Consider the following 27871-nt stretch of genomic DNA (forward strand, 5'->3'; position numbering starts at 1 on the left):
CTACCATCAGTGCAGTTTTTATCCCAGCAAAGTATCGTAAAGGTTGTACCTGTCGTGCAGTTTGATTGGTGATTAAAATTTAATTCCTCTTCGAAGGATAAATACTTTTCTATATTCAGAATCCGGCAGTAAAACATTGTTTGTTGGCCGGAAAGTGAAGCGAAGGACGAGATAATATCAGTCATTGTAAGCGGGAAAGAAGCAAGTACCGCTTCCGTCGTTGCATTTTTATCAGAATATTTTGAGAAGAAAGTGCAAAGAAGAAGAATAACGAACTGCGACTCTCGTTGCGCCGAAGTGACAGCGTAAGGAATGAAGCAACGCTGCAAATAGAGATACAGGGTGGCTACGTAGGGAGCGATCAGAGGTATAAATAACATTACGATATTGTCAGTGTAATATACTATATTTAACCCTTAAATGCGCAATGTTGTTTTAAAACAACATCCTGAAAATCGTCTAAAAATTATTGTATTAACGTGATATAGCTGTTAGACGATTTTCACAAAATTCTAAAAAAATTGATTTGCGCCTTTAAGGGTTAAAGCCAAGAAATTTTTCACATTTGAAAAAATTGATTTGCGTCTTCTAGGGTTAATCAAACAAATCTTAAGTATTATACTTTTGCCAGAACATTATAATCTACAGGTGCAATCCAAAATGTTGCGTCCTGGACCTGAGTCGAAGGATATTGTACTATTATATTGTATTATATATTACATATAGTTTATTATATTATATATTTTATACATTATATTAACCCTTAAAGGCGCAAATCAATTTTTTTAGAATTTTGTGAAAATCGTCTAACAGCTATATCACGTTAATACAATAATTTTTAGACGATTTTCAGGATGTTGTTTTAAAACAACATTGCGCATTTAAGGGTTAATATGGTAGAACGATGATTTTGAGATATTTTCGGCAATGTTTTTAAACAATATTTTTAACATATTTGAAATTTGGTAATAGTCGAATGTAGCAGAAAAAATTCTCTATCGCAATCATTATCTCATTTTTTAGGATTTTGCGACTTAATCCGGTCGGACTTAACACCGACCATTGAAGGGACAATAAATTACAAAATGACGAACTTTTTAAGCAACTTAATGGAATGTCACATTTAAGACGAGCGCTTTTTCAATTCACTGATAGTACAAAACAGACAATAGTATTTCAACTACTGCTTATAGTATTCTTTAGTTTATTGGTTATTAAACGCTTTTGAATATAGATCATGTCACGGACATATACCTTAAGTAGTTCGAGAAATTTTACTATGTTAATATAACAGGTTACCGTGTACAATAGTTGACTTGATGATAAATTAAAAATGGGCAGATTATTTTAATAACAATAATTAAAAGGAAGATTTTTCTCGTTTATCATCATACGGGTACAAAACTAAAATAATTGAATATTGGTGATTTTTTTCCGCCCGATAGTAACTGTAATTTGTTTTTTGCAGATCTGTTCACACTGATTTATGAAGCGTCGCCGAGAATAATCTGAGTGAAAGCCTTTTGATATGGGAGAACAGCATGCAAGTGGCCGCGGTACAAAAACATCAGTAGATCAAGAGAAGAGCCAACTTGGATAGTGAGAGACGATAATAGAAGAATATCCCGCAAGACCCCTCCGCCGTACAAACGTGCATACGGTACCGTGAGTGAGGAAGCGGATTGCCGATAAAAGAAGAATCGCGTATATAAAGCGCTAATAAGTGAGAGAGCAGAGTCGTGAAGAGCGCGAAGCTGCGAAAAAGAAGCGATATTCAATTTTGGAGGATTTTTCGCCTAGTGTTTTTGGTTCTGGTTCTGGAATTTGCTCTGATCACCTGTGGGGAACACTGTGCTACTGGCCACAAGAACATCCGGTTAAAGCGTAGTTCCTAGTGAAAAACGCTGAAAGAATGGTTATGGCTAAAAATCGGTGCAATTAAGGGAAAGAAAGAAAAACGAGAAAATCTCGAGAATAGGTAAGCGTGTGTGTGCAACAATAGACAAAAAAGCTCTAGCTTGAGAACGGAAGACATTTTCCCGTCTATGTGTCGATGTGCAGTATATTGTCTTTAAAAGGACATTGTTAAAATAATTTGGGCACCGTCGTTGATATGGATTGGATTCGTCTGATCACTGATACAGCAAAAGTATAATAGGTCCCGCCCTTATTATCGGGTATTGTGTAATAGTTTCACTTTCGTCGCACGAAATTTGGTGCTCCACCCGAAGAGGATCAATTAGCAGGTTCCTACTTATGCGGGCATCATTTTACTTATTTTTCTGTACATGAGAAGCTATCAGCAAATAATCTGTATCGCCTAATCTAGTTTTATTGATAAGCGATTTGCCTCATAATCCATCATTTGAGAAGATTTCTGACAGGAATTCACACTTGAATCACTAAAAAATTTGTAGCACTCGAATGTTGGTACTCACTACAGATATATCTCCGTTTTTCGTTGCAGGAGTAACATGTGCAGGGCTAGATGGAATGGCCAATCACCTATTGTGGGTTGTCCAGAATTTAACTGATGTCGTCGAAGGGCTATCAGTAGTTAAAAGAACAAATTACAACTATCAGCTGATTAGCTACCCTATAAAGCAATGCAATCGTTCTAGAGTAACCGACGTATCACCTCAACAGTTCGAGTATTCATTTGCTAATAGGGTCTTTTTTCGAGCCACAGAAAATCAAGTGTTGTGTAAATTAATTATTTGCAGTTTGGCCATTGAGCCCAAAGTTGCAAACTCCACCGCGCTCAACGTATTCTAAGGTCAAACTATTAATCTTTTCCTTGATCGGATGCTGTTATATTTATAGTTTTAAAAGGAATATTTATTTATTTATTTTCTATTTATTCGCCTTCCTCTAAAATCCTCTATTGTTTAAGCGAGACAGTATGCTCTCCGATAAATATTTCGCTTGTGAATCACTGAAATAATAGAAGGCAATACGCGAACCTGGCACAAGATTTTAACGACAGTACTAAACTGGCGCCCGGAGTCAGAATCGAAACTTTTCAGAACATAAGCGGTAGAATTAATGTCTAGCAAAAAAATGCATCCGCCGGTCGCTTTACATTCGACCGGGCAAACCGGCGCCAAAGGCCATCTACTGTCTGCTTCTTCTGTCGTCGGTTCAAAATCTATCACGGGCAAGGACCGCCATAATGCGGAAAACATAGTTCCGTCCCATAATGGAACCACTGGAAGTGATGATAGTACACCACAAGCGAATACTCCCGGAAATGGCACTATAGGTGGCGCTAAAAAATGCAGCAACAAACCAATCACGGTCGTTGCATCGAATAACACCAAGATCCAACAGGTTGGGATCGGCTCGTCAGCAATATCGTCACTGAACAGTATCAATCGGCGTAAGAGTCATCGAACCCACTCGCCGAACCGGAAGCGCCAGGAGCAGCAGAATATCTTCAACAGCTTGAAAGCTTGGAATGTGAAGATTGCGCCCAGCACGAAGGATCCAGTTGAAAACGAATCTGGTGCGCGGGTAAGCAACGATGCCACTCCGAAGAATGGTGGTAGTGATATCGCCAAAGCTAACATCGGAACCAGCAGTGGCAGCTGTAGTACTTCTGCAAGTGCATCGAGCAATGTTAGCAGCAATACTAGCGATAACAGTAGCATTAGTAATTGTAGTATTAGTAGTAGTAGTAACAGTGATAAGAATGTTAAGAAGAATGAATATCCTCTGATGATTGCGGCTGCTGTTCTACCGAAGGAAATCGAACCTATCGTGGAGGCACAAAGTGCGAAAAAGTCCACCGATGCGGCCGGTGATTCCAATCGAAGCAATTTAGGAGGAGATCAGAAAAGTGAAGCAACTCTTACATCATCGTCGACGTTGACAGCGGTCAGTGCAGCGGATAGTAGGTCTCACGGGGGAGTGCTTACTGTTGCGAAGAGTAACAAGAAGGTATGTTTGATTTTTTTTTATTGATTTGCTCATATGTCTGGCGTTTCATCTGGTTTGTTGTATGAATAAACTGTCTCTCGAGACCCGGTTCCTGAACTAAATTTCGATAGCAATCCCACTTGAATATGTGCGAAATAGTTATGCGTTTAACGGTAATATTCTTATCTTTGGTTTTCAAATTATCCTTAATATTAGTTACCTATAAAGTCTTTCTTAAGAAAATTCAAAATTCGCGAGTAAACTATAGTATTGGGGCATTTAAACTAATGTATTCATTTTGGGTGCACATTTTTTCATTAAATGTCTCAGAAATACGCGAGAATGAATCCAAAAAATTATGGTTGGCGTTTCAAAACATGACTAGGATTTGGAATAACCCTTTCTATTGAAGCCAACAGGAAGCACTAACCGTTCATACAACTGTGTGATTTCCCAATAGATCCATTTAGCATAATTATTCCAAAAATTCTCTGTTTATTTTTCGTTCGATTATCTGGTGCCATCACAACAGTTTTCAATAAATTACCGGTACATATCCAAAATCTGTGGGGCTCTATTCTGACAGTCACATCACCTAGTCACGAGAAGAAAATTTTCCTCTAGCCACTAGGTGACATGACTGTGGGAATAGGGTTTACTAGCATATTAGGAAAAGATTCTGGGAGCAAATACTGAAGCGGGAAAAATTAAATGGAGGCTTCCATTTACAGATTAGACAATTTGAAATGTTTGTCTAGGTGTGACACCTTTTACTCCAATACTGTTGTGCAGTTCTGATCTGGTATCACTCAGTGTTGATCCCAGTTAAATCCATTTCTAGTATAGTTACGTAGGCGTCGAATATGAAGAAAATTTCTTTTTAGTTCTCCGAACTGCTAAACATTTCTGCTGTTGCAGAAAATAATTGTTCTGAAGGTTTCGTTCATAGATATGGGAGTAGCGAAGTAATTACGACTTTCGTAGTTAAGCAATCTTTTGGGGGAAATTCATTCAGCAATTATTCCAAATTAGTTATTGGAGAGGCGTTTCGAGTTCCTCTCATCAGAATCCGACACTAAGTTTATTTGTATGCATTTCTACACCTCCGAAGACTGATTGCCTATCCCTCGTTTTCAAGTTACTGTTTTGATAATAACTTTCACCCTATGGAAAAAGCTGAATTTTCATTACATTTGATGTCAACAAATGACGAAGTGTTTTGTTTTATTAAAAGAAAAGATGCAGTCCGCTGTCGTAGAATTTACTCGTTTTATTCACAAACCGAGATTCCGTTCCTATGTTTCCGGTTTTCCATTTATTTGTTCGTGCTCGGCGTACATTTAGACCTTGGCTTCCGGATATTTACGTATATAATGGAACCACTTCAAAGCCAACGCAACGCGTTTTTCGATCGGATAAAATGGGAGCACAGCAATACGAACACAATTTTTGCAGGAGCTCCTGCAAAAATTATCGGAGTTGTAGGGTTACTGTGCCCTAATTAATCTTAGCTCTTGTATTCATCCCACCCATTTAAATACATTAATTGGAGCAGTGTCTGCTATCTCTATTCATCGCATTAGGTCAAATGGTAAGATGAATAAGAGCATTTCGATCGTGTCCAAAGTGGAATCGAGGAAGAAACTACCGCTTAAGCCAGGCTTAAACGTACTGGTGAACCTGGTTTAAGAGTTAAGCGAGAATGAAGAAACGCGTTGTTTTTTACTTAAGGAAGCCAAGTTTTTACGAAATGTGTTTATTGAGGTACTCATAATCAGTGGTTTAAATTTGCGAAAATGGACGTCGAATAAACAGTTTATAGAATCCCACGGCACCAGCAATGAACCTACACCTTTTAGCTGCTTCAGGAGAAAGACAATGTAAAGGCCCTCGATATACGATGGATACCACAGGATGATGTGTTCTGTTTCAAGGTCAACAGTGCTAATACAAAGAGACAGCTGCTATCCGATTTGTACAAGCTATTCGATCCATTTGGCTGGCTCGCCACTGTAATTGTTCGCACAAATCGGAGCTGGCAGCATCTTTACCCACGGATTTAATATTGAAGCTCGTGGAGTCACTTGCGCATTTGGAACTCAAACTATATGCATGGACAGATTCGACTGTCGTCCTCCAGTGGCTCTCTGCACATTCGAGGAAATGGCAGACGTTTATAGCTAACCGTGCATCTAAGATCCTTGACCATCTCCCTAGAAAACATTGGCGCCATGTGTCTTCACGGGACAATCCAGCCGATTGTGCTTCGCGCGGTATTTTACCAATTGAATTAGTCTGTGGTGCTTCGGATTTGAGTGAAAGGAAATACGTCCGTACACGTCAGTCATTACTTTATTTCTGCCTTCTATATTCCCTATCTCGCAAAGCCTACTCATTTCATTTCCCACACTATCACATCTCCTTTTGCATCATTTTTTTTTAAAAAGAATTATTAACTACATAATATAATCTTTGTATTTGTTTGGAAGTTCACGAACTCGTGGTTTCCTTTTTATGGATTGTCTTGAATCTCTGTCTTCATGATCAAACCCAGAAAATTTTCTTCGAGATCTAGACTTGTGTTAATGGCAGTCAATTCTACTTCCTTATCTAGTGTTTTTGAGGTTGTTGGTTCATTGTTTTGAGTTGTAGAGGTTGTTGCCAATTGTGGAATTTTCTTTACATGTACCACATTCCTTTCGTATTGTTTCTTTGATCCTGAATCTTCAACTATTACCTTTGGACCTGTTCTTCTAACAACCGTATATCTGTTTTGGTCAAATGTTTGCATTTTGTTGGATGGTGTTAAATGTTGTAATAAAACGGTGTCACCCGTCTGGCGGATGTCCGTTGCGCGTCGCCTGGTGTCCTCGCGTTCTTTTCCATTGTGTTTTTTATGCAATCACGATCACGGTAATCCGAAGTAGGTGGAGCAGTCTCTATGTTTTCAATACACGGAAGCTTATAGCGTATGGTTCGATCGTAACACAGTTCTGTTGGTGTTTTTCCTGTAGATGAATGAGGCGTCGTATAGTACATGACGAGATAATCGTTTAAATATTTCTTCCAATTTCTTCCTAAAGCGTGACTTATCTGTAGTCTTTTTAAAAGTGAACGGTTCTGGCGTTCTACAAGTCCATTTTCCTGTGGCCAGTAAGGAGCAGAATGATTTAGGCTTACTCCATGTACTTTACAATAGTCTTCAAATTCTCTTCCTATGAACTGCTTCGCATTGTCCAACGTTATTGTTCTGAGATATCCGAGTCTGGTGAATATTTTATTTAGTCTATCCACCAGGGGTTGTAATTCTCTCTCACTCACGCGAGAAGTAGCTTATCCGATGTCCAACTTTTCCGAGATAAGATGAGTCGCAAAATTCTCCGTCTCCACAAATAGCGTGAGAATGATTTTCCGGATAAAATTTATTTGACTTTTTCCTTCTCACCGGAGAAGGTGATAAAATTTTAATTTCGTGGAAATCAATAAAAACTTCAAAAAATACACTTAATTACAAAGAAAAGCGGCAAAGAAGTATGATGGACTTGTTTTATCGTGTTTTGGAATAACGACAGCAAAGCAGGGAACGCCAAAAGGATACCGTGATAAACTCATTCACTCATTCTCCGGCTGTTTTATTTATCCGGAGAAATAACACGTTGTATTTATCCGGAGAAGTTGTGTGAGTGCCAATAACTTTTCGTGTGAAAATGTGAGTTTTTATTGTCGCAGTAGCAAACTATCCGAGTGCATTTACTCATATGAGCGATAAATGCAATGCCTGCTATTCACCGATTCTCGATATGTTATTCGTGTCTTGATTTCTACCTCTTTTGACCTGCTGAAATAATCGATTATTACCAACAAATATTCTCCTGACGGAAGTGGACCCATAAAATCTATCGCCACGTCGACCCACGCTTTCAATGGCAATTCACGACGACTCATTGGAATCGGCTTGCTAGGCAGTCCGACCAGTTGGCATCCTTCACATTTAACTACAAATTCCTTCGCTTCTCGATCCATCAGTGGCCACCATGCGCGATCCCTCAACCGTTTTTTCATGAGAGACTCTCCCGGATGTCCCTCATGTGCTAGTTGTATTATCCTATTTCGTAGAGACTTCGGAACTACCAATTTATTACCTCTCACCATCGCTTCTCCTACAAATCCGAGCACATTTTTGAAGGGTTCAAAAGGTTTTACTGTATGGCTGTTCCAAATTCCAGATTTGAGACTTTCTTTCACTGCTAATATCTCTTGATCATTGCGTGCTGCATTTTCGATTTCTTCCACGTCTACAGCAACCGACTCTTGAATTGCCAATACAAGAAAATGATTATCACATCCGAGATCATAAGCTTCAAATCCTCAAAACAACGTTGGTGTTCACAATTCCATTCGAATTTACTGTCGTTACAAGTCAGTTGTCTTAGCGGAGCAGTTTGAGTAGCAAGATCGGGAAGAAATCGTCCGACATAAGTTACCAATCTTAAAAAACTTCTAACTTCCTCCGAAGTTTTTGGTTCACGGAACTTTTGTAGTGAAGAAAATTTTGTTTGTAGCTGGGCGAATACCTTGATGTGACATTAAGTGACCGAGAAATTCAATCTCCTTGACCTTTTATATACACTTTTCATGATTCAACAAAATATCCCGGCTTTTTAAAACTGACAAAACCTTTTGTAACGCCGTATCATGTTCTTCTTCATCAGCACCAAAAATCATAATGTCATCTATAAAATTTATGACATTTTCACATTCAGCTAAAATTTGTTCCATGATCCGCTGAAACATTTCTGGCGCACATGATACTCCGAGCATCAGTCTTTTATACCTGAATAATCCTTTATGGGTTATGAAAGTTGTTATATATCTTGAAGTTTCGTATAATTCAATCTATTTACCAAAAATAATTTGTAAAATGAATCCAATGTTGCAAACATTATTTACTATTTATAGTAATTGAATCCTTTTACCTGATGGAAGGCGTCTTTTATATCTAAACGGCTAAAAAATCAAATCTGGACGAAGTTAGACGGGGCAAGAAATCTTCGAACGTTGGCATCATGGATCGTTCTCTTTGGATAGCTTGGTTGGCGCGACGTATGTCGACACAAAGGCGCAATTCTCCATTATCCTTGACAATTGTAACTAATGGTGAGACCCAAGGAACTGCTCCGGTAACTGGTTCTATAATGTCCGTAGCTACCAGCTGAAACAGCTTGTCTTCTATTCTGGTCAGTAATGCCTTCTTACACGTTGTGCTACTGGAACAACGCTGGTATCTACCGGAAGTCGAAGCTGTACATTTTTCATCTTTGGAAATGTTCGTTTTTCAATTGGACCCAGTACGTTAATCGTCGTATCTGAGCTAGAAAGTCCAATTGTGAGTACACCCAGCTGTTTCGCGGTCTCCTTTCCGAGTAAAGTTTGTGATCCACCAACGACTACAAAAAATGTAGCAGTTAACCCACAATTTCTAGTAGCACCTTCCACATTCACCATTGATACAAACACCTTTGAGATAGTCAACGGGTTAGCATTCCGTCCGTACCCACGCAGAGTCGTATTAGGCATATGACCTGGTGACCACGTTTTACATTTCTTACAAAAGAAATGTATAGGATTCGCTCAAACTTTGAAAACTTTTTCCGAGGCCCGGAGGGCCGAGTCTCATATACCAATCGACTCAGCTCGACAAATTGAGACAATGTCTGTATGTGTGTGTGTGTATGTATGTATGTACAAAATGTCATGTAATTATCTCAGCAATGGCTGAACCGATCTTAATGAAATTAGTTTCAAATGAAAGGCCTAATGTTGCCATTTGACACTATTATTTTAGATTTTCGATATATTGTTTACTTTTTGAGATATGGACGATTTGTCAAAACACAGCAGGTTTTTCGCAAATAACTTTCGCACAATACAATATTGTCCCACAAATAGAAAGCTTGTAAAAATACCTTTCTAACAAGCTATAGATTGTTTAAGTCCGTGCACGAGCGGCGGAGATATTAAACATTTTGTATTTTTAGCCCTCGCTTACCAATTTCCTCTTAATTAAAAATAAGATTGTTTCATAAAGAGTATTGCTTTACTGGTGTTTTAGGGGCAAAACTAAACCGATTTTGAAACACATCTACGTGATTCAAGGAATTCGATGTTGAGAACATTTTGTGAATTACCTTTATAATAAATGAACTATTTCTCAAAAATCAATATATAAGTTCACTTCAAAGACAAAATAATGTGTTGATAAAGAAACAGTGAGTTCTAGTATTTATTCCTTGGATTAGGCATTGCGTTCAATCATTAGGTAAATATTGGATGGTATATCAACACACAGATCAACAAGTAATGCACCTAGTAGTAAGATAAAAGATTTCTAATATAATTATACTTGTGGCGTCACCGAAAGGAATTGTATGTTTGAAGCCCAAAAATCTAGCGAAAATTTAGCTGTTTTGCAGGATTTAGGTTATACTGGTTATGGCGCAAAAATTACTACTTACATTATTTATGATAAGAATGTAAGAATCAATATATCATAATGATATACCTATAAAAATAATGTCATTGCATTAACCATCATTTGCCATTCCTCACACGCCCCCCCCCCCCCGCCCCATCTCTCTCTCTCTGTCTATCTTCTATCGCATCTATCTAGCTATTTCTGTATCCATTTCTAAGTTGTGTGATAAGATCTTCTGTCAATCTGAAATATTTATTAGTTGTAATTGCGAAGGTTTGAGAAAACAAAACTATTTTTTGTCTGCTGCTACATCAACTCAAGTTTAATTCAATTGTATTCAAAGCCTGTACTACCCATGATCGCATAGTTGTCCCGTTTTCTATGGGATTTCCTATCTTTATGGGACTGATATGCGATCATGGGCAGTGTATCAACACGATAATTAAGGAAATTCATGGCTATATCAAAAAAATATTTGGCTTAACTGGGTAATATGAAAGTTTGACGATGAAAATTTTCAAAAGAGACATTCCACGTGCGATATTTAAACTATTCGTATCTCTATTGAATTTTGAATGAAATATATGCTCAAAGACTGAAAGCTGAAGCCAGCAAGATTGGACTTGCCATCAACGTTTCGAAGACAAAATACATGAGAGGAAGAGGTTCTAGAGACGACAATGTGAACCTCCCACCCGAGTTCGAATTGATGGTGACGAAATCGAGATGGTCGACGAATTCATGTATTTGGGCTCACTGGTAACCGACGACAATGATAACAGCAGAGAAATTCAGAGACGATCTTAGCGGGAAATCGTGCCTACTTTGGACTCCAGAAGACGCTCCGGTCGAACAAAATTCGCCGCCGCACGAAGTTGATTATCTTCAAGACGCTGATTAGATCGGTGGTCCTCTACGGCCACGAGACCTGGACTATGCTCGTGGAGGACCAACGCGCCGTTGGAGTTTTCGAACGAAAGGTGTTGCGTACCATCTATGGTGGCGTGCAGATGGAAGACGGAACGTGGCGCAGGCGAATGAACCATGAGTTGTATCAGCTGCACATTCGTTGTATTGGTACGAACTTTCATGAAAAATAACGGATCAAAGACCAAAAATATCCACAAATTAGATCCAGGAAAAGAAGTCTCCCAAAGTATCCACTCTCGATGGGGGATGTGTCTTCTAACTTATCGTCGTCCATATTTGGATATACTGAGTAGTTTGAACCATTTCTTTTTCACAGTATTGGTCTGTATAGGACTTATTTATCCATATTTCCTGCACGAGAATTCCGAACGAAACAATATGAAAGCTATAAGGATGAATGGAAATAGACTGCATTGCAATCAACTGAATGCACGGCTTTTATGCAATCGACATATAGCCTAGACATTTCACACTATTTACTTCAATTCAAATAAAAACTTTGAAATATCTACCTGTCTCATTCACAAATCGCATTCTCCGTCGTTCTCTGTTCAAGGGGCTCGAAAGCACATGTGACCTTGTCTCACTTTACTATATTCAATTGCGCGTTAAAATACTGGACCAGTAAATTCTATTCTGTGCATAAATCTTTTCCGCATCTTTTTATTCGTTTTGTTCATCTGCGTTCATTTTACTTATTTTATTCGTTTCATTCTTTGGATTCACTCTGATCAGTTTATTCTTTTTGTGCATTTTACTCATATCATTCATCTAACTTATTTTATTCATTTTTTTCATTGTATGCACTTTATTCATTTTTTTCCAGTTTATTCATTTTGTTCAGTTTCTTCATTTTAATAATCTGACTACTTTTTCAGTTTTAATCATTTCATCCAAATAATTTATTTGATTCAATTTATTTCTTTATATTAATTCATAACCTTTTATCATTGTTCAGTTTTTTATTTTAATCAATGCATTTTATTCTGCTAATTTTCTTCTTTTTATTTATTTTATAACTTCAGCTTATTTGATTCGTTTGTTTTATTTATGCATTTCATTTATTTTTTACTTTATTCATTTTGTTCATTTATTCTTTTTATTCATTTGATCCATTTCATTAATTTGATTCATTGTATTCACTGGACGAATTAAATCAATTTGATTCATTTAATTCATTTGATTAATTTGATTCATGTGATTCATTTGATTCATTTGATTCATTTGATTCATTTGATTCATTTGATTCATTTGATTCATTTGATTCATTTGACTGATTTGATTCATTTGATTCATTTGATTCATTTGATTCATTTGATTGCAGAACTCACGAGAAGTTGGGTGCCTACTTCTCGTGAGTTCTGTAAACTAATCCAATGGTGAAATGTGTAAGAAATGTCTCATCTCACTGCTAGGTGGATTAAATCGGTTTTTACTCCTTGCTTCTGCATATATTCCCATGTAGTATCGTCAATAATATATTTGAGTGAAAGGAAATATGTCCGTACACGTCAGTCATTACTTTATTTCTGCCTTCTATATTCCCTATCTCGCAAAGCCTACTCATTTCATTTCCCACACTATCACATAGTCAATTATCCTCTCTGGTGGACAAGTCCCAGACGGCTGAAAGAAGATGAGTTAAGCAACCAATGTCGGGAAGAGATTCTCAATCAGCGTTCCAGAGCTGTTGAGGGACTACGGATGACGAAGGTAAAGGATACGATGTTGATAAACCAGCGTTAATCCTCCGGCACTCGCGCGGATGGCGCTTCGAATGAGAAGTCGCTGGTGCTGAAAGAAGATTCTGCTAGAGAGTCTGAAGGTGCCGGAGGGTTCAATAATAATGTAAGTCAGTGGGTACTAGATGTGCCGCCAGCAGGTAACAATCTTATCCAGCGTGATAGAGTGCAGCCAACGCAACGCACGGTGTATCGCAACCACACTGAGCAAAAAACTATAGTATCAGTGACCCGACTTTTGGGGTTGTTTTAACTATTCGCCAAAATAGTAAAAATGACCATGAGATCGGTAGTATTGAACTTCTGTATAATGAAAAATAACAGAGAAATCGACTACCGTTTAACTATACTGTTGGTATGTATGACTTTTTGAACATGCTTACTCCAACAATATTTATCATCTTAAAACTGACAATTAAATAGTCTGTATCACTATAAAAAATAAAGTTAAAATGAAAATGCAACCATGGTACACATCTTGTAAAGAACCAATGTCATTGTTGTAACTACAATTCTTTTGATTGTTTTCCGCACAATATAATAATCAGTGACGAAGACTAAGAATATCATTGTTATAAGAATGTAAAAGTTAAAATAACTAAATGCACTGTTCGTGTGAACGCGATCCTTCTTGAAGACACCTTTTGCGTATAGCGATTTTCAACTGACTATGCTTTGTATTACTATTGACTATACAACTTGCAAATTTTTGCCTTCCTGTTTGGTATTCCTGCAAGACGCCGCCATTACAGTCAACAATTGTTTTCGTGACATATGCTTCGGGTTCTATCACATTCGCCCGAATGACATTCGCCCGAAAGTCATTTACCCGAATGACGTTCGCCCGAAAACCATTTACCAGAATGGACCATTTACCCGAATGTCATTAACCCGAATGGACTATTTACCCGAATGCCATAAACCCGAATAGACCACTCGCCCGAATGTCATTAACCCGAATACCACATTCACTCAAGCATAATATAAAATCGGTAATTGTCTCGTTTAGTGACTTTAGTGATAGAAGTTCGATTTTAATGCGGTTTTTATGCCAAAAGGATGTATTTTAACCTAAATAAACCAAATCCGAGCGGGAAATGTGAAATCTTTAACCAAAGTTTGATAAACTGAACAATAACAAGTGAGCTTATACAGCGGAGCTAGTGTGATGCGGCTTGGCCGCTTATCCGAGGCCAAGGATCCGAAGCGGCGCAAAGCAAACCTGTGATCCTCTTGTTTGCCCGGTTTACTCAAACATAGGAGCCATAGCTAGTTTAAAGCCGACTGATCGGCAGCGAAGTTGGACAGCACCAGAAGGCGATGTGGCGTAGCCACATTAGTCAACCGTACACTGACCAATGTGGCTATGCGACATCGCTTTTAGGTGTACTATCCGACGTCACTGAGGTTCTGTTGCCAACGCCACAAATACTCTTCAGGTGCAAACTGATGCATATAGGACGCAGTTGTCAGCTCGAGCGGTGAAATCTTGTGATAAACCGGACAAAATAATAAGAAATCTTTCGGAAACACCAACGATCGAGGCAAATATATATTAAGATGTTCCGTTAACGAATTGAATCAATTAAATTAGTAATTATATCTTGCATGGTGGAAGTCCATTTGGCACAACACCGTTAGTAAATAGTAGCTCATGAATGTTATGTGGCGAAGCTAGTGTGATGCTTTGCCACAATTACCGAGATCGAGGAACCGAAGCGGAGGTCCCTACTCGGCAAACCTGTGATCCATTGGTATGCTTGGTTTACTGAAATATAGGGGTTGATTCCTTCTTTTAAACATGAGCAGTTCTTTGAGTTTGTATACCAAATAGCCCTCGCAATCAAACTGGCGATCCACTCGTTTGCCCGGTTTACTCACACTTAGGGATTGGTTCCTTCTTTAAACATGAGCAGTTCTTTTCCCACAATTAGGGGTTGATTGCTTCTTTCAAACATGACAAATCCTTGGATCTGCATGCCAAATAAGTTTGCAAAGAAACAGTTGATCCACTCTTCTGCCCGGTATACTCAAACATAAAGGTTGATTCCTTCTTTCAAAACAAGAGCAATTTCTTGAATCTATATACCAAATAGCTCTCTCCGTAATATTGGATTTCGAGACAGGATGATTCCTCCACCTAATTCACGGATGATTCTTCCATCTAAACCAAAGTTTTTTTTCAGAAAAATAAAACAACTTGGTCGTCAGACAAAATATTCGGAAGATCACCGAATACAACTAATTTACAAACAAGTTGTTGCCTTGGCTTGCTTGCCCCATCAAGGTATTCCAATGGCACTCGAAGAATTGAGGAAAAGTTGTCCAAAGGCTGTCGACGATTTTTTGGATTACATTAGTAAAAATTGTATTTTTGGTAGGAAGGAAACTAATCAAAAAGTTTCTCGATAACCCTTCTTTGCCCCCCCCCCTTTGTGGTCAGTTTTCGAAAATGTATCGACGAAGATTCCTAGAACCACCAATTATGTGGAAGACTAGTACAATAAATGGAACGGTTTGTCAAGCCGTGGAAATTCTACGGTGTGTTGAAGCAGTTGCAGCTTGAAGAGAAAAACCCTAGTACGTATGTTTTGCGTACACTACAAGCGGTAGCAACAGCTAAAAAGTCTAAAAAGAACTCACGAAAGGACCTAAAACTGGAAACCCTAGTTAAATCATACAAACCAGGTGATTGGATTAACTATTTGACTGGTATAGCTTTAGTGTTAGTTTCTTCATAGCATCAAATGTAATAAAATTTGTATTTCATCTTAATAAATTAAATTTTTTGGATTGACATTTCGATGTTTTTCGGGTATATGGAATTCGGGCGGATGGCATTCGGGTTTATGTTGCATTCGGGCGAATGTCTTTCGGGTGTTCGTGGCATTCGGGTGAATGACATTCGGGTTTATGTGACATTCGGGCAAATGTCCTTCGGGTAAATGGCTTTCGGGCGAATGTCATTCGGGCGAACGTGACAGAATCATGCTTCGAAGATGTTGCAATTTTTTATGATTGAAATAATATTAGAGTAAACTGTTCGAGGACCAGCGAGGAGCGATTCTTAGTGACCAAATAGGTTCGTAGCATTAGCTGTACAAATATGTATACTAAGAATTTCCTATGAACGGAATATGTTTGAAAGAAGGAATCAATTCCTATGTTCGAGTAAACTGGTTTTACAAGTGGATAACAGGTTTGCTTGTGAGAGGCCGCCGTTTTCTAAGGATCATCCTCCGCAGCTTTACACCGCATCAGTTCCTTGACTTAGGTAATGCGCAAACCTTTGGCATCATCACAAAAAATTAACAAAACATTAACTTTTCTGGGGGATGAGGTATTCTGGGGAATGACTTTCTGGGAAATGGGGCATTCTGGATAATGGATTTCTAGGGAATAGTACAGTCTGGGAAATGTTTTTCTGGGGTATGGGCAATAACACTTATCCTTTATAGACTTCAAAGACCGTTCGGTCATCGATAACTTATTCCAATTCAAAAAGTTCCCAGAGCAAAATATCTTGTCCATAGGTATTGTGCTATGTTATGCTTCTAGGCGTACGTTATTTTTTGTTCGATTGTTCTTGTATGGAGCTGAGAGCTGTTTTGTCGTAATTCTACGCCCTTCAAATAGTTAGCTTGTTAATTGCAGCGTTTGATATTTTAGACTGAATCCATTAGAAAAAGACTGAAAAAACCTTGGGAAAGACGCTGTCTTCAGGAAGAACAAGAACAAGAGATGCAAAAGAATATACGTACGAACTTTACACCATCCATTTTCGACGTTTTCATGTCGTATACAATGTAGCTACAGTCAGATTAGTTCCTTTTGTTCTTTCTCGATAACCGAAACACCTGTAGTTATACTTGCAATCGCGGTAGGCTTGGACAAAGCAAACTTCCTCTGTCACTGTGTGGGGAAAACGAAGGCCAATATAATAATGTCAGAAGACAATTTGGTAGAAAATAAGGGAAGCTGAACTCAAAACCCCTAGGCCGGGCTGTGTTTGCATTTCACGTTTCTTTTTCAATTCAACGCTTACCGTTCCATTTCTACCGCTGCAGTGCAATGAACCAGCCGAAGCCAGAGAAACGCTTCCAGCGCTCGCGCAGGAATCTAATCATACATCCATGTGTTCCCTCTCCTCTTCTCCTCAAGTTGCTGAACGCTAGCGGAGGCTTCAGCGCAAACCATCGTCACCCGGGAGCGACAGCCCATTTGTCATCACCATCCACCATGGGTACATCGTCATCTTTCTCAGGGTCGTCCACCTCGCAATCATCACCAACGGTTCCCGTGGCATCATCCGCATCCAGTACGATGTCAACCGTAACATCAACCAAGCTTAATGGTAACGGAAGCACTAGGGCTTCCAATGTCGGAAAAGTGCTGCTTCCTAATGTTAATCCTCTAGCTGGCCCACCGTTGGACCCAATAGCCCTGCTGCAGGGCAAGTTGAGGAATCCGATGAAACTGGATAATTTTATCACATCACCTCAAACACATCACATTTCCCATAATCATTCCACGCTTCCGCATCATCAACTGCATGGCCCACTTCAACATGGTCAACAGCAGCAACAACAACAACAGCACCAGCAACAGATACCTCCTACATCTCCGCAATACAGTTTGGATTTTTTGCATTACGTTGGAAAGCGAATGTCCAACACTAACGGAACTAGTCAGTCTGGAAACTCATCCTCAACCGCTGCTGTAACCCCCCTGTATCGTGGGAGTCCTCATTTTAATTATAACAATTTCAACCAACAGCTGCATCAACAACAACAACAGCAAATGATTCAACAGCAGTTGCAGCTGCAGCCTCTGCAACATGTGCACAGGCACTTTCCCAACTATTACGATGAAATGCTGAATCAGACGCCTGGTGGAGGTGACGCCACATATACCGGTTTTGGCGTTCCAGACCATTTGACAAACAATACAAGTGGTGGTAATTCCAACATAGCTGGTGGTGCTTCCAATGACACTGGATTGGCCTATTGCTATTCGCAAAATCACCAACATCATCTACATCAAAGTCATCATACACAGCAGCAACAAACCTATGGTCAGGGCGGGCATCAAAACAATAATTACCAGCAACATAATAGGAATTATGGGCGTGGAGGACATTCAACACATCAGCATAGCGGAAGGTAAGTTCGGTATATCTTTTTTTTTCCAACATGTGTAACATCGTCTATGTTTAATTATAGTGGAAACCCTCCGCCCGTGGGTAAACGGTCTTGGAACAACAATTGGCACAGCGGTAAAAAGGTGAACATGTTGCATGGCAAATATGGAAACAAAAATTCCGGGTTTAATCATGGCTACCGAAAAAATTATCACTATCACAACAATCATCACACCAATAGCAATCAGCAGCAATACGATCATCACCAAAGCCACCAGCAGGATCATTTACGAAATTTGGTTTACATCAGGGGGTATGAGAGGGGTCACGGTGTTCCCCGCAGCCAGGACAGTATAAGCCGTTCACCCACGCCAAGCCCACAGTCGGAAAGTCCGTCCATTGACACGGGAGAACCGGCTGAAGTTGGAACAACTGTTTCCTCTCGTCATGATGAAAAATCTGACAGTGGTATAGATGAAGTCGTTAGGGATCTTAAAAAATGCACGGTTCCTAGTTCGTCCTCTTCTTCTTCTTCGATGGCTTCTATTCCATCGACTGATTCATCCGCTGTTTCTTCGTCTGTTTCGCAAAATCTTAGTCTCGAACTAAACGGCGGAACAGGTCCAGGCTATGAGTCTGACTCGTCACATTCCTCCAGCTACAACGGCCACACGTATCGCCACCGGAAGTACACAAACGGTGGTCAGGTTTATCGGTCTTCCTCGTCTACTTCCTCGGGTGTGTCGTCAACAGCAGCTTTCCCGCCAATCAGCACATCAACGACAACAACCCCTCAAGTTGCAGATTTTTTCCTACGAAGCCAAAGCTATCACGGTTCCCATCAGAACTTGGGAACCGTCAGTGGTGGTACCAGTCCAAATCCACCTGGTTCACCGATCGGTACTGCACTTTCTCTTATCGGGACACAGTCTATGCCTATGTTTAGCGAGTTATTTACCGGAATTCAGCACAATCATCACCAGCAGCAGCACCCACAGCCACACCATGTTCACACTCATCAAAACGCTCTTTATGGAAGCAATAGCTCACTGGAGTTGTCGCTACATACGGGAACTGGTAGTTCGTCAACCAATTCCAACGTAAGCAACTGCAGCACCGTTAGCAATGGTAGCAGCAGTGGTTATAGCAGCGCCCCACCGTCTACGGTGCCGCCCAACGAGATTTACTCGATGCAGAGCGGACATCCGAAAAGACGGTGAGTGTTAAAATTAAGTATCATAATCGTATGTTATAGCAAGTTTGTTGTCTAATTACATTGCTCCAATTACGGTTGTCATCACTGACCGCGTTAATGTATTTTCTTCCAGTTATTCCGGTCGATCATCACCAGTGTCGTTTTCCGGTTCCAACAAACCGAACGGAACGTCGGTAGGTGGATCGAGCACAACAGCCACAGTAACCGTGTCTAGTCATCAGCAACAGAAACAAGCCCAAACTCAAACCCAGTCACAACCGCTGAGTCCGTCGTCGTCGTCAACGCTCAATCGAAAGAATACACCCGCCTGGAGCCAACAGAGGCCGCTAACGGTGCCAGTATCGACAGTCACGGTTACGACAACAACATTACAACCGCCACCACCACCACCACCACCACCATCGTTTCCTCCACCGTCAAATGATGCTAGTAGCAATTTTCATACACCTGCCGATCGATTCCTAGCGCGATCTCACCTGGTGGAGCTCATATCTCCGCCAGAGGACCTTGCTCCGGCTGGGAGTAAGTGGGCTCCACTATCGGATGCCATTTGGAAAAAGTTTGCTGGTGCTCAACAAACGCAGCATAAGTTTGTCCAGAAAATCCACCTCTGGCGGTATCTATTCATGTCCATCCGAAAAGCGTTTCCACGGTTCAGCCTGTACCTGGTTGGAAGTACAATATCTGGATTCGCTTGTGACAGCTCCGACGTGGATATGTGTTTAGTCTGCCGATCAAACACCGTGCCGTTTGATATGCGAGGAGAAGCTCTGTTTCAGCTTGGACAGCTCAAGAACTATTTTATGAACATTAGTACATACTTCGAAGAGTTTAGTGTCATTCAAGCTAAGGTTCCAATTTTGCGATTTCGAGATACAACGAACTCGATAGTTGTCGATTTGAATTATAACAACAGCGTCGGCATTCGAAACACTCATTTGTTGTACTGCTATTCACAAAGTAAGTGACTTAATTCGGTACACAGTTATCTGTGCTTGGTTTCTATCTTTTTTATTTCTGTCATAGTGGACTGGCGTGTCCGCCCGTTGACGCTGGTCGTCAAAATGTGGGCTCAACATCATAACATCAACGATGCAAAGAACATGACGATCTCGAGCTATTCGCTGGTACTGATGGTGATCCATTTCCTTCAGTACGGGGTCAGCCCTCCGATTCTGCCCTGCTTGCATGCGATGTACCCGGATAAGTTTGTGGTAAGTTGGATACGGTCGAGCTGGTGCCGATGGACGTTTCAACCAGTCATTGGTAAATGGTGTAAAAGGATTGTGAATCTTTACAGCGGATGTCGGACTTTAGCAACCTGGACCTGACGGAAACGGTGGAACCATACAAGAATGACAATTTACAGTCGTTGGGAGAACTGTTTCTGTTGTTTCTGGAGTACTATGCCAATTTTGAGTAAGTATGCTAGGTAGTAGAAGTTTTATTCTCAAGACACATTTTGTCTGTCTACCCTTCCGGGTGGAATAACCTATATTGAAATGTGTCCATCATACGTATGGGTGGAGTCCACTAGGAGGTTGATAACAGTTTATTTTCTTTCTCCGGAAAAAACCAGCCTAGTGGCCGTGTGGCATCCGGCGGGTTGAAGTTTTTCGACCAACAATTGATCCACTGGGTTCCTGCTCCCATGTCGTAAGAGGCGACTTAAAACAGGAGACCTCAAAGTGTTTCTTCGTGCCGAGGACTGATTGGCTGGCAGGACTAAACTATTCCAGTCGCGTACGGAGTGTCGTGGGTCTTACCCTTAATGTTTTAAGCGAATCTCTTACACAGTGGGCGCTTGTTTCTTCGAAAAGTGGGTTTCAATTTGTGTTCATATCCCTAATACCCATTTCGGGGTTCGTTATAGGCGGGTGTAAGCCAACGTGTTTGGTATCTTCTAGTTAAATTAGTTATTGAACGCGTTTCGAGTTCCTCTCATCAGAATCCGACACTAACTCAGTTAACGGACTAAGCTAGCACTTCTTTTCTTATTGGACATTACGTAGAACTAGAGGTTAGTTCAGAAATACAAATCGTGTTTTCGGGTGTTAGATGGTGTTAGATGTAACTTTTTGCTCTCACAGTATTTCGCAAGAGTTGGTAAACTGGCTCGTACCAAATGAACTCGAACCGTTGTTATCTGATCATAAGTACATCGTCTTTGATTATTTAAACGTCACATATCGTAGTCCCAAATCTACAAACTGGGATCTCTACGAAGAGGCTTTTTGGCTAGTTTTCATGGGTATCTTCTGACGATTTAATCTCCAAGTGACTTTGATGAGGTCGTGGATAAAACAAACTCACTCATAGCAACAGCATACCAAGAGGCTTCGATTAGAACTGCTAATGACGTCTGACGAAGATGTAGTACTTAACTGTCTTTTTGACACCCTTTCCAGGTTGTACAGAGCCATCACTGACGACTGCCCCTAAAGTCTTTTCAGGTAATTCTGGTCATAAAATTGTGACAACCGAATCGATCAAATGGGCGATTGAACGTTTTGCTCCGTATAAGTCTCTGGGAAAAAAGGAATCATTCTAATTCTACTACAAATGGAATATAAACACTTCAAGCATATTTTGAAAAAAGTTCTTACTTGTAGTCTTGCAACAGGATACATTCCATTAGCGTTGCGGGAAGTAATTGTAAAACTCATTCCCAATGCTGGTCGCGTCAGGAGGAGGCAAAGAGCTTTAGATCGATCAGGTCATTTGAGATTGTTAGCTTGGGGGAGAAGCCGCTGCATGCAATGTAACATGCACATTAGCGGGGGAAGTCTACTACCACCCTGTTACACAATGTTGTCTACAACATTGAAAAGCTTTTTGCAAAAGCGATGAAGTTAAGGAGTTTTTCTCGATATTGAAGGTGCTTTTGACAACGTGTCTTTCAAATCCATTTTGGAAGCAGCACGAGGTCATGGAGTACCTTCATATATCACGAACTGGATAAAGCAATGCTTAGCAACCGACATCTGTGCTCATCGTTAAGACAAGTATACACTTGCTCGCAGTGACCTTACACTAACATGTAGCTTTCCTTTTAATACTTTCAACGGGAGAATTCCGCTTCGCGAAGAATGGCTGTCTGGCTGGATGGAATGACAACTTGAAGACGGTTGTTTGTTGGAGGCCCGAGCCGGTGCTGGAGTCTATTGTGCAATGAGCTTAACCCAATCACATTCGCTTGGCAGATACTATACCGTAATCCAAGCAGAAATTTTCGCGATTCTGTGTGGCGTACCATCGGCATTTCAACAGGGAATTTGCGGTAAAAGAATCTATTGTTGCTTGGGATCAAGCTGCCCTGAAAGCACTTAGTTTGACAGATTCGTGATCGAAATTAGTAATCGCATGTCGAACTCAAGTCAAAGAACTTAGCATTTCAAATGCTATCTACCTTCTATGAGTATCTGGTCATTCCGGTATTACTGGAAATGAATGGGCGGACAAATTGACTAGAGCGGGCGCTGTGACTGACTTCGTTGGTCCAGAACCAGTTCTACCACCTTCGATAAGTTGGATAAAGCACAAGATTCGTACTTGGACTGCATCCGAACATGTCAACCATTGGTGTAGCTTGCAAACTTACGTGCAAAGAAAAACTTTTCTGCCGGATGTCAGTCTGAAATTGTCAAAGAATTTGCTGTATTTTCTCAAGTACAGTTGAAGCCTTATAGTCAGGGCACTGACTGGACAATGCAAACTCAATTATCACATGGCTACTATTCAGCGTGCTGAGTGTTATTCGTGTGATCTTTGTGAATCCGATTGCAGCAATGCAATTGCGTATCCGGATTTTTTGTTCACCGTACATAGATGAACCTATGTACAGAGAGCTGAAACTACGCTATTGTTCCTAGCCCAGTGTGGTAAAGAGCTAGAGTTTAAGCCGTATTTGAATGACAATTTCTTTTCGGGGTTGTCGTTTTGTTATCTCAATAGCCCTCGAGGATGTAGATATATCAACTTATCGAGAAGTGTCTTTTATTCCATTGGGAGTGAAGAATACTTCCGTATTGTCTTTCTTCACTGTGTTGTTATTTTCCCTATAACCATAAATAAAATATAAGATTTGCTCTTGAGCTGCATCCGAACATACCAACCATTGGCGTAGCTTGCCAACTTGCGTTCAAACAAAGACATTTCTGCCGGTTGTAAGTACGAAAAAGTCAAAGAATTCACTTCATTTTCCCAAGCACAATATCAGTATTCTAATCAGGGCACTGACTGGACATTGCAAACTCAATTATCAAATGGCTACTATTCAGCATGCTGCGTATTATTCATGTGATTTTTGTGAATCCAATTGCGGAACGTCATATGATTTGATATGCCCTGCAGTAATGCAATTGTGTATCCCGATATTTGGTTCTCCATATATAGATGAACCTATGTACAAAGAGCTGAAACTCGAGGATATGCTATTGTACCTAACCCAGTGTGGTAGAGTTTAAACACTATCTGAATAACAATATCTCTTTGTGGGTGTTGCCATTCTGTTATCTCAATATATCCGCTCATCGAGATGTGTATTTTATTCCCTTGGGAGTGAAGAATACTTCCGTATTGTCTATGTTCTCCGTGTCGTTATTTTCCTTGCCCTTAACTTTACCACTTCCCCAATCCTTCATATCAGGAAATGATGAAATGACAAATCACGGCAAGGCACAAATCTCCAATCAACATGGGGAACATGCCATTTGAGCCAGCCGCTACTGATTCCTGATACCCTTTCTGGTGAAATAATCTATAATATACATACTAATATACTTCCTTGATATGTATGTGTGTCAATAAATTTCAAGTTTCTATGGGATCATCCATAAATAACGTAGTATTTTTTTAATTGATTTTTAACACCCCCCTCTCCCATCGTAGCATTTCGTCACAAAACTCTAAATACCCCCTGGTAATTACGTAGCTTGACGGTAAACTCTCCTCCCCCCCCTCTCCCTTGTCACCGTAGAAAATAAAAAAAAAATAAAAAACGATGTTAGATGAAACGGGTAAGGTTGTCGTGACATCAGGTCAACCTCTATTTCCCTTTAAAAAAGCTACGTAGCATGACATGATCCCCTACCCCCCGTCGTTACACATCATCACAAAATACAAAACACCCCTCCCCATATTATTCTACGTCATTTATGGATGGTCCCTATTCAACTTTCCCGTCATCTGAGCTTCTAACAAGCTAAGTTGCATAGACCACGTTGTGGAATAAAACATTTAGAAGAACTATATATGGAGTGAGCCCATGCTGCCTCAAGGAGGGGGGCAGCGCCCCAATCTACGACTGATATCTAACTATCGATGCGCCTCGTTCTTGAAATGTTCCCATAATACGCTTTATTAATCCCTTGCACTATTATTTCCTCTTTCTAGCTACACGCACTATGCCATATCGGTCCGAACGGCATCGGTTATTCCAATCGAAAGTGCTCGCATTGCACGCAGCTACAAAAACGATCCTCACCACTGGCGTCAGCTGTGTATCGAAGGTGGGTGCAGTCTTTGCGTTGTCTCCCTTAAATAAATTTAATTTAAAATGCAAAACCTTTCTTTCGCAGAGCCTTTCGATTTGACCAACACGGCCCGATCCGTGTTCGATGCGGAGATTTTCGAACAAATCAAATCTGTGTTCTCTACTTGCTGGCGACGACTGAAGGATACCAATGATCTCAATACGATCTTCGATTGTGAACCTCTGTTCATACCGGTGGCTTCCGCACTATCGCTCACGTCATGATCGCTGTCCATGGCGATACCGTTGCTCGAATCGGCTCGGTTCGATGGATCTGCTGCAGTCTGTGCTGGTTGACTGGTTCCCCCCATGTTTACCGGAGTCTGGAGGTGAGCTTCAAAAGACTGACATTACTATTAGAGTTTAACGCGTTCAAACAGTGGTGAGGTGTGATGGCCCAAGCTTGCAGAGGTGGGCGCAACTCGTAACCAAACCAGCACACACGGTGTATTCTCACACACACACACACTTTCACACATATCAGGCACTACAGCCGATTTCTTCACCACTTGTCCAAGGACGAAAGTTTTACAAGCTGGCACGTACTTTAGCTGCAAGCAAACGGAATTTAAAGGCATTAAAACCTGTCAAGTATGGCAAAATGTGTTCATTTTATCGACAGTCAAACTGCGCGCGTGCGACGGAGCGTCTGTGTGAGTTCGAGATCTTAAGTCACTAGATTTTTAAGGCAGATTACCTCCGAATGGGGATCCGTTTCCCTATCGAGAGCTCTATCATGAAATGATCTCGTTTAATTATTACGTTTTTTTGTGCCATTGGTTTTTCGTTGTCTTGTACATTTACACTCGCATACACCCTAGATACGTGAAAAGTTATTTTACGACAGGAGAAAGATGCTCAATGTGAGGGGACCAACAAAAAAAAGTTAAACTTGAAAACTGCTTAGAACGAATCTTTCCCCCGCATAGCAGCCAGTAATTAGCAGTCCGGTTATATATACATATTTTTGCTCTAGTATTAGCTCTCCCGATCTTCGTAGTTGTAAATCAAATACTCTTTCTAGCTAGCAGGCGGCTTTACACAAAAAAGCAAGGACTACAAAGGAAACTGAAAGATCCTAAAGTAATACAATATAGAAACTATTCGTCGAAACGTAGGAAAACGGCTAAAGAGGTACATGCGATACTGAGATACAATAATCTAAGAGCGAAAACAAAGACAAAGTTTGCAAACACGAAATGAATACAATGTCGAGGGTTCATTTTTAAAACTGAAAATATTTTTATTAGAGATGAAAAAATACGGCTGTGAAAAATTAAGAAGTTAAATTATTATTACAAAGAGTGAAGCAAAACTTACGGAATACTAATTAAAGGTATATTTTTAGATTTAATTTATATGAAGAAGTGAAGAGGAAGAGCAAGGAAGCGATCGAGTGAAAGGAAGCGAGGAAGGGGAGGTGTGAGGAAGAAAAAAAAAGAAAAAAAAACTAAAAAGTATTAAAAATAACACAAAAGTCAAATAACAAAAAAACATAAAAAGCATAAAAAGTTTAACGAACGGCACAAGGAAACTGGAATGCTAATAAGCTTATGTTAAGATTGGCAGATGCCTGAGGATGGACAGATATTATTCGCGTTACCTGCACGATTGTGGATTAGTTCCTTTTTCCTGTTAGTGCAGTTCGTTTGGCGCAAAAAAAAAATAATAAGAAAGGAACAAAAAGCAAAAAAAGCCAAGAAAAGATGCGTTTTGTTTGAAGAGGTGAATTCTATCTCAATTTTTGTATACCCCTTTAGAACCATAGAAGTGGATAGCATAGGCAGACTGGGTTAGGAGCGTGAGGATAGCAACTAGAAGGAAACTTTTGAACGCCCACTCCGAACGGAAAAGTGGTTCAAGTGGTTTCAGCTAAATTTATTTCTTTTTTTCCGATTCGTCAGAGTTAGGAAATGTCGAGATGCCAGAAAAAATTAAGCTACATTTGTCAATTTTCCGTTACCCATCTGCGCCGTAGATGTAGTTCTAAGAAACAGGTTTATCCCTGGAAAAAGGTTAAAAAGTCTTGTGAAAAAAAAGTTTAAAATGTAACTGAAAGGATACAAAATGTGTTTTTCTTTAAATTACTAGGCGGCTGTTTTGGGGTTGAAACCGAATTCGGATCAATTTGAATTTCCCAAAGACGATACAATTTTTCGATCCGGAGTGGTTCATGTTTCTTTCTAGGAACTTTTTATCATAGCTTATAAATGTGAAATCGATGCTGACAAAGGCTTTATTAAAACCGTCAAACAAATGGCAACTACATCATTTTGTTCCCACGCGGAGGCTATTGGATATTTTAGGCGCTATAACATGCCAGCAAATATAAAGCAAAATCCACCCAATTCGAATGTGAAGTTCAGAAAGTAGTAGGTATAGTGAAATCGTCTAAACTGTGAATAAGATTAAAAGGAATCCGTTTTAAACGAAACCTATTTTACAAAACAGTAAAAAACTCAAAAAAAGTAAAATAAAAAGTGAAAAAAAACATTCTTTTTTTTATTAAACCTAAAAATAAATTCCGAAATGTTATATTTGTTTTTTGCTTTCTGTTTTTTGATTTGTATGAGTGAATTACTTAAGAAAGAATAAGTGTCTGTCCACACAATATACTCAGCGAATTATAAACTTCACACGGTCTCAACCGGGAAAAATTAAATATCAAATTCACGGTCCGTACGCGATCATTCAAGTATACATGCGAATATGCAAATGGCCACACGGTTATAAAATGGAATTTATGCACGCAAAGTTCCATACACGCTAGAACACGCGACAAACACGTTAACATACTAAGGCCGATGACATGCTTACGCGATTTGCGATGCGGTAACGGTAAGCGAAGCGAATGCGTTTGACCTATCTCTTTGGTGTGTGCATGTAGAACGCGTAATACTGTCATAGTAAAAGCGGG

General features: G+C 39.9%; 1 protein-coding gene across 4 annotated transcripts; it reads left to right on the forward strand.

Moving 5' to 3' along the window:
• Nucleotides 1–27411, forward strand: LOC131685063 (poly(A) RNA polymerase gld-2 homolog B-like). Of its 4 annotated transcripts, XR_009304732.1 has the most exons (11): nt 1–367; nt 1469–1978; nt 2468–3939; nt 17227–18227; nt 18288–19421; nt 19534–20381; nt 20448–20635; nt 20704–20840; nt 24816–24931; nt 25001–25283; nt 25979–27411. XR_009304732.1 is itself a non-coding variant. In XM_058968469.1 (10 exons), the coding sequence occupies exons 3-10, from the start codon at nt 3046–3048 to the stop codon at nt 25177–25179; spliced, it is 3882 nt and encodes a 1293-aa protein (XP_058824452.1). In that variant the 5' UTR covers nt 1–367; nt 1469–1978; nt 2468–3045; the 3' UTR covers nt 25180–27411. The 4 variants fall into 4 exon arrangements, 3 of the variants coding, with proteins under 3 accessions (XP_058824452.1, XP_058824449.1, XP_058824451.1); XM_058968469.1 differs by having other exon boundaries at nt 17842–18227; nt 25001–27411; XM_058968466.1 differs by having other exon boundaries at nt 25001–27410.
• Nucleotides 27412–27871: the final 460 nt, after the last annotated feature.

Source organism: Topomyia yanbarensis, chromosome 2 (genome assembly GCF_030247195.1).
Source record: "Topomyia yanbarensis strain Yona2022 chromosome 2, ASM3024719v1, whole genome shotgun sequence".
NCBI classification, from domain to species: Eukaryota; Metazoa; Arthropoda; class Insecta; order Diptera; family Culicidae; genus Topomyia; species Topomyia yanbarensis.

Excerpts from the sequence above, each read along its gene's own strand:
- LOC131685063 (XM_058968466.1), top strand. The coding sequence starts at position 3,046 with ATGTCTAGCAAAAAAATGCATCCGCCGGTCGCTTTACATTCGACCGGG. Across the intron at positions 19,422-19,533 it reads AGCGGACATCCGAAAAGACG|TTATTCCGGTCGATCATCAC; the intron begins GTGAGTGTTAAA and ends ATTTTCTTCCAG. Across the intron at positions 20,382-20,447 it reads GTTGTACTGCTATTCACAAA|TGGACTGGCGTGTCCGCCCG; the intron begins GTAAGTGACTTA and ends TTTCTGTCATAG.